General features: G+C 41.1%; 1 protein-coding gene across 1 annotated transcript in view; it reads left to right on the top strand.

Moving 5' to 3' along the window:
- Positions 1-13268, top strand: part of PDZRN4 (PDZ domain containing ring finger 4) — a 337397-nt gene that overhangs the window by 307012 nt on the left and 17117 nt on the right. The window contains exons 6-7 of the mRNA XM_084811898.1: positions 9776-9874; positions 12922-12984. Coding sequence (XP_084668024.1) covers positions 9776-9874; positions 12922-12984 — 162 coding nt within the window. The remainder of the gene's footprint in view (positions 1-9775; positions 9875-12921; positions 12985-13268) is intronic.

Raw genomic sequence — 13268 nt, 5'->3', positions numbered from 1 at the left:
ACATAAAGGAAATTGACTCAGTGCTTTTGTAGAGACAATATTTCAGAAAGGATAGGATAGTTTGTTGTGACAACACCTTCTCGGGCGTCTTGCAGTCTCGAACGCCATGTATTATACATGATGGCATTGACAAGTGTGGGCCTTCCGTTTGTTATAGAGAAGAACGTTTATGAAAACAAGAGACATCCAATGTCTGCTAATTGACTGAAATAAATATTTTAGTTTTATTGGAAATAAAGTAGAGTGGGATTTAATGCATTTCACATACAGATATTAAAGTCAGACATAGTCCAAATGCTGGTGGGAACTGAAGAGATAGGATTCAGCATTTTTCTCTCAGTGTAAAGCCTAGTTCATTAAATGTTTGGGGAAAAATAAGGCCACAACATTTTGTACTGGGTGTGGAGTTCAGCATAGTGACAATGCTAGCTGTCTTTCTTTTTTTTCCCCTCTTCTAGCTTTTGTGACTATGAAAAAATAGGCTTGGAAATGTGAGAGTAATATTAGAAATCTCAGATGCTGGCAGAGGGAGGGGAGCAAGTAAGGGTTTGAGTACTAAGGGGGTGGGGTTTCAGTACTCTCCCCCTACCCATGACTTGCAGAAGTAAGATAAATTGTGTAAAATAAGCACTTCTGTACAAACTTGCTTAAGATGTCTAATTTATACAGGTTACAGAATTCATATGAATTTAATAAGCTGCCCCATACCAAGTTAGAACAATGGCCATTTAGTCCAGCCTTCCCACTACCCTGTTGCCTTTGACTAGCCGTGGTTTTTCCATGTTCTTAGGCAAAGGTTTTTCTCAGCCCCTCTGTTTAGTATCCTTTTGACTGGAAATGCGAAGATCAAACCTTGAACCTCTGTATGCCAACAGTGTGCTCTTCTGAGCTGTGGGCCTTCCTTTAGGAGCCATTCAGCTTTACATGGTGAGGAATTTCGTGGGAAGGATGAAGGCAATGCATTAGAGACCATTTCCCACCTCAGACCCTGGTTGTGGAGTTTGGCATGATGTATTTATTGGTCCTTTAAATTGTTGTTGTTGTTGTTGTTCAGTCGTTAAGTCGTGTCCGACTCTTCGTGACCCCATGGACCATAGCACACCAGGCCTTCCTGTCCTGCGCTTTCTCCCGGAGTGTGCTCAAGTTCATATTCATTGCATTGGTGATGCTATCTAGCCATTTCATCCTCTGCCGTCCCCTTCTCCTTTTGCCTTCAATCTTGCCCAGCATCAGGGTCTTTTCCAGGGAGTTTTCTCTTCGCATTAGGTGGCCAAAATATTGGAGCTTCAGCTTCAGTATCTGTCCTTCCAATGAGCAGTCAGGGTTGATTTCCTTTAGGATTGACTGATTTGACCTTGTAATCCAGGGGACTCGTAAGAGTCTTCTCCAGCACCACAGTTCGAAAGCATCAATTCTTCGGCTCTCAGCCTTCCTTATAGTCCAGCTCTCACAGCCATACATTACTACTGGGAAAACCATAGCTTTGATTATACAAACCTTTGTCGGCAAGGTTCTCTGCTTCTTACTACGCTGTCTAGATTTGCCATAGCTTTCCTCCCAAGGAGCAAGCGTCTTTTAATTTCATGGCTACAGTCACCATCTGCGGTGATCTTGGAGCACAAGAAAATAAAATCTGTCACTGCTTCCATTTCTTCCCCTTCTATGTGCCTGGAAGTGATGGGGCCAGATGCCATGAGCTTAGTTTTTTTAATGTTGAGTTTCAAACCAGCTTTTGCACTCTCCCCTTTCACCCTCAACAAGAGGCTCTTTAGATCCTCTTCGCTTTCTGCCATTCGGGTGGTATCATCTGCGTATCTGAGGTTGTTGATAATTCTTCCGGCAATCTTAATTCCGACCTGTGATTCATCCAACCCGGCGTTTCTCATGATGTACTCTGCATATAAGTTAAATAAGCAGAGCGACAATATACAGACTTGTCGTACCCCTTTCCCAATTTTGAACCAATCGGTTGTTCCATGTCCGGTTCTTACTGTTGCTTCTTGACCCTCGTACAGGTTTCTCAGGAGACAGGTAAGGTGGTCTGGGAGTCTCTTTAAGAATTTGCCACAGTTTGTTGTGATCCACACAATCAAAGGCTTTAGTGTAGTCAATGAAGCAGAAATAGACATATTTCTGGAATTCTCTTGCTTTCTCCATGATCCAGCGAATGTTGCTGATTTGATCTCTAGTTCCTCTGCCTGTTTGAAACCCAGCTTGTACTTCTGGTAGTTCTCAGTTCACATACTGCTGAAGCCTAGCTTGTAGGATTTTGAGCATAACCTTGCTGGCATGTGAAATGAGCACAATTGTACGGTAGTTTGAACACTCTCTGGCATTGCCCTTCTTTGGAATTGGAATGTAAACTGAACATTTACAGTCTCAGTAGCAATAAACAAAGGAGTATACTGTATTGGTGGTGATTGTTATGGATTAGCTCTTCTAGAAAGTTTATTAAACAACATATAACTGCAATTTTGGCAAGTATTATTGACATACTTCAGCTATTACATTTGCAAGATCTTTAGCTAGGGATGGGAGAATGAGCGATATTCGTGCTTGCTGATACTCTCTGAGCTCCACCTTGAAGCTTGGACTCCCTCATTCTCGTTTCTGATTTCAATTTATTTTTCTTTATATCCAAACAGTAAAAGTGTGCATTTCAGTACGTTTTTGAAAGTGCACATGCAAAGTGCACACTTTCCCCCTATTGACTAAAGTGTAAAATACAAACATTAAAAAAGTGCATTTTTTAAAGCGCAGATTTTTTTTTTTTTTTTAAAGGGCATTTTTCAGTGGCATTTGCATTCAGTGTTGCGAATGGGGAAAATTCAAGGTGAAAATGAATGAAAATGAAATTCTTGTATATCCCTACTTTTAGCAAACTTTTGCTACAGTTTTTCTATGAAGATAGCTGGACTAGTGCGGTCCTGTCCTCAAGCTGGGTCCTAATCAGAAACTTAATATAATAAGCCTGTTGGAAGGTACTCAGTCTCAAGATTTGGATGCAGCTTGCACAATTCCCCATGGGGGTATTCTCCTACATTCATTTCATGATAATTTCCTTTGTTTTTCCCCTCCTCAGTGGGACTGAAAGATTTATGGCATATAAGGAGTTCTTTTTTTAAACTGTGTGAGATTTTTATGTATATGCGTCTTTCCCACCAAGAAAAACATAATTTACAGGAGAAAAGCTAGTTATCTGTGAAAATAATTACTTTAATGCATATATGTTCACAGTTGAAGACTTCTGTAGTGACTTTATAGCAAGCTTTTACAGCATCCCAAACCATTGCACTTAAATCTTTTTCTTTCAAGAAGCTAGTCAAAGAAAAGTTTTAAGACAGTGGTTGACATTTAACAACCTACTCTTCTATCACCGGAAGAAATTGCAGTATTAACCTAGTTGCTGAAGGGAATAACGACTTTTAACCTGGTAATAGAAGGTTATAGTCCTCGACCCACTATTCCATCACCCTGGAGGATGAGCAATTTAACCTCTTCTCCTATCCTTTGAGAGTATAACCTCTTCTGCTGAACGTGCTTTCCCAGCTCAGAAGGAAAAGATGACCTTTTACTTAGTTTCCCATCCTTCACAGGATGAGTCATTGTCATTTAATTAATTGATTTAAAAGGTCATTTTTGTGGCAAAATACTGAGAACACTGAATTCACTGAACTTTACATAGAAATATAGAGAAAAAAATCATACTCTTGAACCCAACCACAGAAAAGGGGAGAGGCAATGTGGTATAATGGACCAAGGGCAATGTGGTGTACTGACCTTGACCAAGGGAAAACAGCATTCAGATCCCTGTCCAGCTGTAAAGTGGGGGTTTTGGTAAGTCACTATGCCTTAGCTTAACTACCCTGCTAGACTGATGTAAAGATACAGTGGAATCACCTCAGATATTTGTATTCATACATTACATTTCTATCCCACCCAATAGCTGAAGCTCTCTGGGCAGTTCACAACAATTATATCCCTTTCTGTAGTTATTTGAGGTTCACAGGGAATCCAGTAGCATCTGATAGCAGTCAGTACAAGCAGGTAACGTCCCTTCCATTAAACCAAGTCAGGTCACAGTAGGCAAGACCAGGTTAAGCAGATAGAGTCCAGTCAAAGTAGACAAGTCAAGGTACAACAGGCAACATCAAGGCTGATGAAAATCAGACTTTGAATAGCTCCAAATGAGTCCTGTTGGCTGTAACTCTCTCCTACTAGAACGATCGGAGCCTGTTGTCTCCACAGAGAGCTCTAGCCAACTGAAGCCTTATGCCAACTGAAGGCTGACAAGATCTGTGGTGTAGTCAGCTCTGGTCCTCCTGGGAGAGCCGACTAGACTGTTAAAGTGACATCTCCTGATTTTGTAGCCCGAGACTTCTGTGAGGCTGGAGAGATGGAGGTTTATTTCTATACTGCTTAATATATTAAAATCCCTAAATGGTTCACATTAAAATACAACATAACAGTATAATAGCCCAGATAAAATAATAGATAATTAAAGTATTAAAATATTTTAAAACATTACAGTTCTATAACAATAACAACAGGGTAGTAACAGAGTCGGGGAAAGCCTGTGTGAATAGGTGTGTTTTCAAGAGGCGTTTAAAATTTGCCACTATGTCTGCCTCTTGAACCACATGTGGGAGAGTGTTCCAAAGGGTGGGTGCCACCACTGAGAAGGCCCACTTCTACATGGCTACATAGCAACATTCTGTTGGCTGCAGAACAGCCCATAAGTCCTCCTCAGAAGATCTGAGCCAGGGGACAGTGGCAGGGCTGCATCCTCTCACCGAGAGAACTCTGAATAAGACACTGACTGTCCTACCCTTGAGAAAGTAGCCTGTGCCTCACCCTCATCAGAATCCTCTGCTGCACACTGGATGGATAGAGGGCCAGGTATAGATGTCAGCTTATAGCGTTTTTACTTCTGAACTCCAGGAAGGAAAGGTGGGATGTGTGTGTGTCTTTGTGTTTCATGGAAGGAGGTTAAACAATAAACAGATCACAACATCAGAAGTGTGGGATGCAGTATCTGAGAAAAGGAGGTACTGCATTATGGTGTGGTTTTGTTATTTGCACACCTTTCCACCCATGGAATGCACTATTCCACACAGAATTCCAAGAGACAACCAAGTGATCAGGATTGCCAGTGCACTGAAACAAACAAACAAAAATGTGGGCATGATTTGAAGCATTGTGTATAGCCCGCATATTTCCTGTGAGCTAAACCAATCTATACACCAAGTTGGGTTTTACTTTCTGAAAGAATATCGGTGTCTCTGTATAGTCCCCCACAATACCTTATGAAAGGCTTTCTCTTTGTTTGGGGAATCCCCTTGTCTATATTGATTTCAAAGGACTTCTGAGGATCTGCTAACAAGACAATGGAAGTTTATGGATTTCATCTTGTGCACTGTTCTTCATTTACCATGATATAAAGGTCCCCTTCAGTCAGTTCTTTATAATATATTTAGGCTTCCTTATAGGCTCAAAGGAGCCACAAGCTTTTTTTATTTCTTAAATGTATGCCTTGTTACTGTAATTGAAGCCATTTTTGTTACTGTAATTCCTTCCTAATATTAGCCATTCTAGACAAGTGCTCCTTTTCTCCAGGGGCATAAATTATTATAAATTTTGAATAAGACCATTATTTAGCTGGTGCAGATTTTCTTTCCTGATGTCTAAACCAGGTTGTTATTTGTACTTTTCTTTCTGCAGGAAAGGAAAGAATACTTCACACTTCCTGTAGCCTAAAAACATACCTTAAACATTTTCCATTGTTCCATGCATATTCAGCCATTAAAAAAATAAGGAAAATAAACCCTTAACTTGATTTGGGCTTTTATAATCACAGAGAAATAATTCAGGTATATATTAGATCAAAAACGTTGGTGGCAATTGAGAGCCACCTTTTTATATATTTTAAAATATTTAGGGCGCAATCCTATTGGGATAGGTGGCTGCCTCCGAGCTCAGAGGCAACCGCCTATCCAGTGCAGGGCAGGAGAAGCACAGAGGGGATTGTCCACTCTGCACGCCAGCCGCCCTACATTTGCAACTAGACAGCCGATTCCAGCAGTCTAGACACAGGAAGACGGAGCGGCGGAAGTGGCTGCCAGACGACACATATGTAGGATGTGTCGTACCAGCCATTTCTGCCTTCCCCACCCTGGAACGCCCCGGTTTTGCTGCTCCATTCTCCTCTTCCAAGCGCAGGGCCATTCCGAGCTGTCTGCGAGGCAGTGTTTGTGGGGGGGAAGGTTGGTTCTCAGAGAACCGACCTTGGAGTGTGGGCTCTGAGGTCCGTTCACAGAAACCGATTTATCTTATGGCCATCTAGCTGGTGACTAGTGGCCATAGGACTGCTCCCTTAATGCATTAAATCCCCTGTAAGACACCTGCACTCTGAATGTTTTTTGTTTTCTTGTTTCTATTTTCAGTCTGTACTTAAAGTCTCAAGGCAGATCTGTAGCACCTATAGCACTAGCTTGTAATCAAGTAAAAAAGAAATCCTTACAACACTTCAGGAGTATAACTCCCAGTTTTTCCTCTGCCCTGCTCTTCATACTGGTTATTATAAGAGATGGGGGAGAAATTTGTTTAGTTTGCACTTTTTAATGCGGAAACCCTAATTCCACAATATGAAATTTAGAACCAATATGCAAACCAAAACTAAGTTATCCTTTGAAATTTGTACATCTCTGAATTTTGCAATGGACCTGCAAAATGTCAAAGAAAATGTGTACAAAATGTGTATATAACAGTTAGGGTTAGGATTAGGGTTATGCAATATGTTAGGAAAATTACTTGCAAAAAATACATATATTTGGTAAAAATGCATATATTCGGAGAAATGCACCCAAGAACGTGCACACATTTTCATGTGGAATTTTTAAAAATTCTCAAAGTTTGAAACAAACTGAACTTAGGATTCAAAAAATTCTCAAAGTTTGGAACAAACCAAACGTAATATTGGAAAAATGAGAATCAGAGAAGCTGAAACAGACAGATTAATCTATCCCTAGTTATTTTATTTTTTAAAGTGTCTCAGAAGAACACTTCTTACCTTTCTCACATACACAACCTGAACAGGGACTTTAAAAACAATCCTTTGTTAGCTAAATGATGATAGTGGAAGGTGCCAAGCCTGGAGAGGGAAAGGACAAAAGAAGTCAGGTACTGTGGTGGCTGTGGCTGAGAACTTCACTCTCTTCTCCTTTACGATTCCATCAAGATATAAACCATGTGTGGGAAGAAGACCAGTCTTTCCTTATGCATGAGGTGTAGCTCAGAGGTGGTGGCAGTTAGGAGTTGGTTGACACTTTTTTCAGTTCAGGAGGAAAAAATACTCAAGCTTAAATGGCAAAATACACACTCATGCCTTCAATTGTGCAATAGTGCACTGCTTTTAAATGGCTGGGCTCCTTCTCAGTAAACAAAACTTATCCAGTTAAGTGGACCTGCCAGTGGACTGGGCTGCGCCTGTATTTTGCCATCCACATGGGTTACTTTCTGAATCTGACTTCAAAACCTAATATGTTGATCAGTTTTAGGCCTATTCACCATTCTGATTTTATCTTGGCTACCTTTTGTCCACTAGTGTAGTGTAGTGGTTAGAGTGTTGGGACTGGGACTCAGGAGACCAGGGTTCTACTCCCCACTCAGCCATGAAGCTCACTAGGTGACTTTAGGCCTGTCACTGACTAAACCTACTTCACAGTTGTTGTGAGGATAAAATGGAGAGAGGAGGATCATGCACACCCTGTTGGGCTCCTAGGAGGAAAAGGCAAGATAACAACGTAACAGACAAACAAACAAATCGTGACATTGAGTACCATGTCCTGAGTGAAACATTCTTTGGCATAGATCCAAAGTAGTACAAAGTATCTTCTTCTTGCTCTACCTCATCTGGCATGTCTGGGGGGGGCACAAGGGATGAGCTGGGGGAGAAGTGACTCCCTCCTACCATGGGAAAATGCATTCCATTTGCATATGGCAGGTAAATGGGTTTGGATCTGAGCCATTATGTCTTGGTGCTTCATTGAGAAAGTGGACACTGAGAAAGTGGACATCTTGAAGGGTAACATTTTTTTCATACATTGCATTGGTTTTTTTAAAAAAAGAAAATAACATACCATGATAAGAATTCTGAAGGGGGGAAGTTTTGATGTATGTAAATTTGAGCTATGCTATGCATAGTTGTTTTAGATAGTAAAGAAGATTTTGTCATGTCAATGCCTTTGTTCTCAAACCAAGAGGCTGGAATGATACTGGTGACAGCAAAAGGAAGGGAGATGTGAGGGATTGGCTATTAATAGCTTGGCCTCCAAAGGGTGGCTTTCTGGCCCAGATGGAGATAAAAGGAAGACTGGAACATTTTATTTATTTATTTATTTATTTATTTATATTTCGGCCTTCTTCCAAGGAGCTCAGTTGGTATTTGACTCTCCTTTTTCCCAACAGCAACCTTGTAGGTTAGATGGAGAGAGACTGACTGGCCCAACATAATTCAGTAATTTCTGTTTTGATCTTGGGGGATTTGATCTTGGATCACGCTGGTCCAAGCCCAGGGCTTTAGCCACTACACCTCAAGAATATTCCTCTTGCTGTGGTACCCAGGCCTCAAATTATGTTAGTTACCTTCAACTAGAGTATGCAGTTTATCTTCTCACTCATGTACATTATATATATAATAACCAGTGCAGACCTAAGTTTTAAATGTTTTTGCATCACTTCATAACTAAGGAGTTACCTTAGTATCTTGGAACATCAGATATTAAGAAACTGCAACTTCACCTTACTTGTAGAATGAATTGTGTTCCTAATTATTATTTATTGCACCTAACAATATACTATGTTCTTTATGTGATTTGGCAGGTAACTCTGATTTTGGTTTATGGTTTCAGTGGCTGATGGAACACTGACACTCACGTGTGATTGATTGATTGATTGATTGATGAATACTTTTTCTTTCCTCTGCCCTGTAAATCAATAGCTGGCTTGATAGAAATAAAATGATGGTGTGATATATTGTCAGCCTTTCATTCTTGATTTTGACACAGCTGAAGACATGCCAAATTTTGCTTAATGGCTTCCAAATATTTTGGGAGTCATTTTTTAAAAAACAAGGCTTTTGCCAAGAAAAGTGGAAATGCAGGAGTATTCAGTGTGAATAGCTTTCAGTATTATCAATAAATATTTAACCTTGACTCAAATAATTGACGTGAAATGATTGTAAGACTTTATATGGTAAAGTAAGATTATACAACTGTCATATTTACTAACAAAAAAAGCTATAACCCTAAATGGTTGCAGCCCAGCCTATCTCAAGGAGTGCCTCCAGCAACACCAGACAGGCCTCTCAACAAGATCAGCCTCGGATTGCCTTCTCTTTATCCCATCAGCCAGGACAGCTAGGCTGGTGAGGACAAGGGAGAGGGCCTTCTCTGTGGTGGCCCCCACTCTGTGGAACTCCCTCCCTAGGGAACTCCGCCATGCCCCCTCTTTAATGAGCTTCCTCCATGCATTAAAAATGTGGTTGTTCAGGCAGGCATTTGGGGTGGGTTAGGGTAGTTTTAGAAATACGATGTTTTAATGTAGAATTTTATTGTTTTAAACTGTTGTATTATTGTACATCGCCCAGAGTGGCCAGGTGACCGTCCAGATGGGTGATTAAGAAATTTAATAAATAAAATAAAATAAAATAAAAATAGTGTCTGCAGCAGAATTTATTCTTAAAATAGGTGCCTCACTGTATTATATTTTTCTGCAGGAAGTTGAACTTTGTCGTGTTAGCAGCCATGAAAAGCTGGGGTTGACAGTCTGTTACCGCACAGATGATGAGGAGGACACAGGAATCTATATCAGTGAGGTAAAGATGTGTTGTGGAGGAGGGGAACCCAATGTAAAAAAAAGAAATAAGCATTCTGTAGACTGATTGCTAACACATGTCCTGTTCAGTTAGCAGGCTGGCTAAATTACGTTGCCCGAGCTATATAATGGTTATTGCACATAAGTATATTTAATGTAAGTGCTTCAAATGCAACATTACCATTAGGAAAAGTGCCTGAAAGTTCTGAGTATTGCGTGAAATTGCTATTAAGTACTAAAACAATGAGGAAAGTTAGTTTGGCCTTTTACACCCCTCTATTGTCATGGTGCCCCAGTTACATGAATTATAACAATGCAACAGCAACAACAAAGACAGAGGGAGAAAGCAAGAAATATGTTTTGCAAATGTGATACAATATCAAATGGATATTATTTAATATGCAGCTTTTCAAATTTCATTTAAAGAGTGATAGAGAGCACAACCCCATCCAACATTGCTTGTAACCTTTTATCCAGATTGGCAGATTTCCCCACCAACAAAACCTCTGTCTTATCTGGATTATGCTTCTGCTTGTTAGCCCTTATCCATCCCAGAATATGCTCTAGACACCTGTTCAAGACTTCCATAGCCTCCCTGGCATGCATAGATGGAAATGTGAGGTAGAGCTACCTCAGCATACTGCTGTCACTTTGGCACAAACGTGTCAATGATTTATCCCAGTAGCTTCTTGTAGGTGATAAAGACAATAGGGAAAAGATGGAACCATGTGACACCCCACAAGACAAGGGTATGCCTGGAAGAGGAGTCCCACACCACCACCTTCTGGATTCTTGCCTCCAGGAAGGATTGGAACAACCATGACACCATGCCCCCAAGTCCCACCCCAGCCAGGCAATCCAGAAGGACACCATGGTTGATGGTACTGAAAGTTGCTGAGAAATCAAGGAGAACTAACAGGGTTGCACTCCCCACACCCATTCCCTGGTGTAAGTCATCCGCTAGGGTGACCAAGGCAATTTCTGTCCCAAACCAGGTTGGAAGCCAGACTGAAATGGATCCAAATAATCTGTACCATTCAATAATATGTATATGTGAAACACTTAGGGGTTTTCTTATATTAAGCAGTATAGGAGTATCACTAACAAAGAATACATCCTGACAGTTGACCAACACTTTGATAATATCATTTACTTCCTTTCCTGCTTCATCTTTTCCTGAAAATAGTGTACAGATCTATCTGTCCCTATCTTGTGTGCTGATAGCTTTTCAAAACTTCTGAGCATTTGGAATGTCCATAAGCATTTCATCACACCTCAGCTGCTGAGATCAATTTGTTGTTGTTTATTCGGTCAGTCGCTTCCGACTCTTCGTGACTTCATGGACCAGCCCACGCCAGAGCTTCCTGTCGGCTGTCGCCACCCCCAGCTCCCCCAAGGTCGAGTCAGTCACCTCCAGAATATCATCCATCCATCTTGCCCTTGGTCGGCCCCTCTTCCTTTTGCCTTCCACTTTCCTAGCATCAGCATCTTCTCCAGGGTATCCTGTCTTCTCATGATGTGGCCAAAGTACTTCAGTTTTGCCTTTAAGATCATTCCCTCAGGTGAGCAGTCTGGCTTTATTTCCTGGAGTATGGACTGGTTTGATCTTCTTGCAGTCCAAGGCACTCTCAGAATTTTCCTCCAGCACCACAGTTCAAAAGCATCTATTTTCCTTCGCTCAGCTTTCCTTATGGTCCAGCTCTCGCAGCCATAGGTTACTACAGGGAATACCATTGCTTTCACTATGCGGACCTTTGTTGTCAGTGTGATGTCTCTGCTCTTCACTATTTTATCAAGATTTGTCATTGCTGTCCTCCCAAGAAGTAAACGTCTTCTGATTTCCTGGCTGCAGTCAGCATCTGCAGCAATCTTTGCACCTAGAAAGACAAAGTCTGTCACTGCCTCCACGTTTTCTCCCTCTATTTGCCAGTTATCAATCAAGCTGGTTGCCATAATCTCAGTTTTTTGGGGGTTTAACTGCAACCCAGCTTTTGCACTTTCTTCTTTCACCTTCATCATGAGGTTCCTCAGCTCCTCCTCGCTTTCAGCCATCAAAGGGGTATCATCTGCATATCTGAGATTGTTAATGTTTCTTCCAGTGATTTTAACTCCAGCCTTGGCTTCATCGAGCCCAGCACGTCGCATGATGTGTTCTGCATACAGGTTGAATAGGTAGGGTGAGAGTATACAACCCTGCCATACTCCTTTCCCAATCTTAAACCACTCTGTTGTTCCGTGGTCTGTTCTTACCGTTGCTACTTGGTCGTTATACACAAACTTTGGCTTGGTTTTCTAGGCAGCCATCATTTGCGATTTCCATCAGTCCCGTTCCTTAAGTCATCTAGTATGCACAGAGGGCTTGGGAAAACAAGAGATGCATCCCTCATTTTTGCAGAGTAAGGTGAATGTAACAAATAGTAGGAATTTCTCCTGCTGCTCAGATGGAATTTACCTGCTTCAAAACTGCATTGGAAATGAGATCTCCATGGTAGGGATGTGTGTGTTTCCTGGTATCCTGCTTACCAGAGGACTGGCAGCACTTCGGCTTGGTGAGCTTGCTGGTGGATTTCGTTCGTTCATTCATACATTTCATTTCTGTACCACTCAATAGCCAAAGCTCTCTGGATGGTTCACAAAAATTACAACCCCAAAAAACAACATAATAAAAGCATAATATGATATCTTTAACAAACAACATTTAAAAACAATTTAAAACAGCTAAAAAACACAATAAGATACCAAGACCTGATAAAACAACTGACATTAAAAGACTGAGCAATGCTGAAAGCGCATGCTTGGTTGTCCCTCTTCCCAGAAAAGTATTAATTTGAAATATTATACATCTTTATCTCCATGCATTCCTGAAACAAGGTTTCGCCTGGACAGATATTCACCCAAGTAGCAAGAAATATTTGTGTAATATGAAACTTGCTACTTTTATAAATTCTCTAAGGGGACAATGAGGCTCTCTCAATTGTCAATGAATCCAACCTTAAACACATTTGCTGGGATTTTAGAGTTAATATTGGAATTTTGTGCTCTATCTAGGTTGATCCAAACAGCATTGCTGCTCGGGATGGACGGATCCGGGAAGGAGATCGGATATTACAAGTAAGCCACTCTAAGCCTGGTGTCTTATTACAGTTGTCCCCTCCTCCCCCAAAATGTACAGTCCACTGTCACCATAGAATGGGTCTGCAAGGTTATTATGTTTATAGTATAGTATAGTATAGTATAGTATAAAGTATAAGTCAGCCTGCTAAGGAACCCCCGCCTCTGCATTGTATACAGAGACAGCCAGCTATGCTGTGGCCACCATCTCCTGGAAGTGATACATCAGGACACAATGGCTGGCCGTGGACTGAGCCAGGGCTGGGAGGAGAGGAAGCTATGGC

This window comes from Heloderma suspectum, chromosome 7 (genome assembly GCF_057233095.1).
Source record: "Heloderma suspectum isolate Gila_16-S chromosome 7, 16-S_ref, whole genome shotgun sequence".
Taxonomy (NCBI): domain Eukaryota; kingdom Metazoa; phylum Chordata; class Lepidosauria; order Squamata; family Helodermatidae; genus Heloderma; species Heloderma suspectum.
The sequence above is the reverse complement of the archived record's forward strand: the minus strand, read 5'-3'. Positions and strand labels throughout refer to the sequence as shown.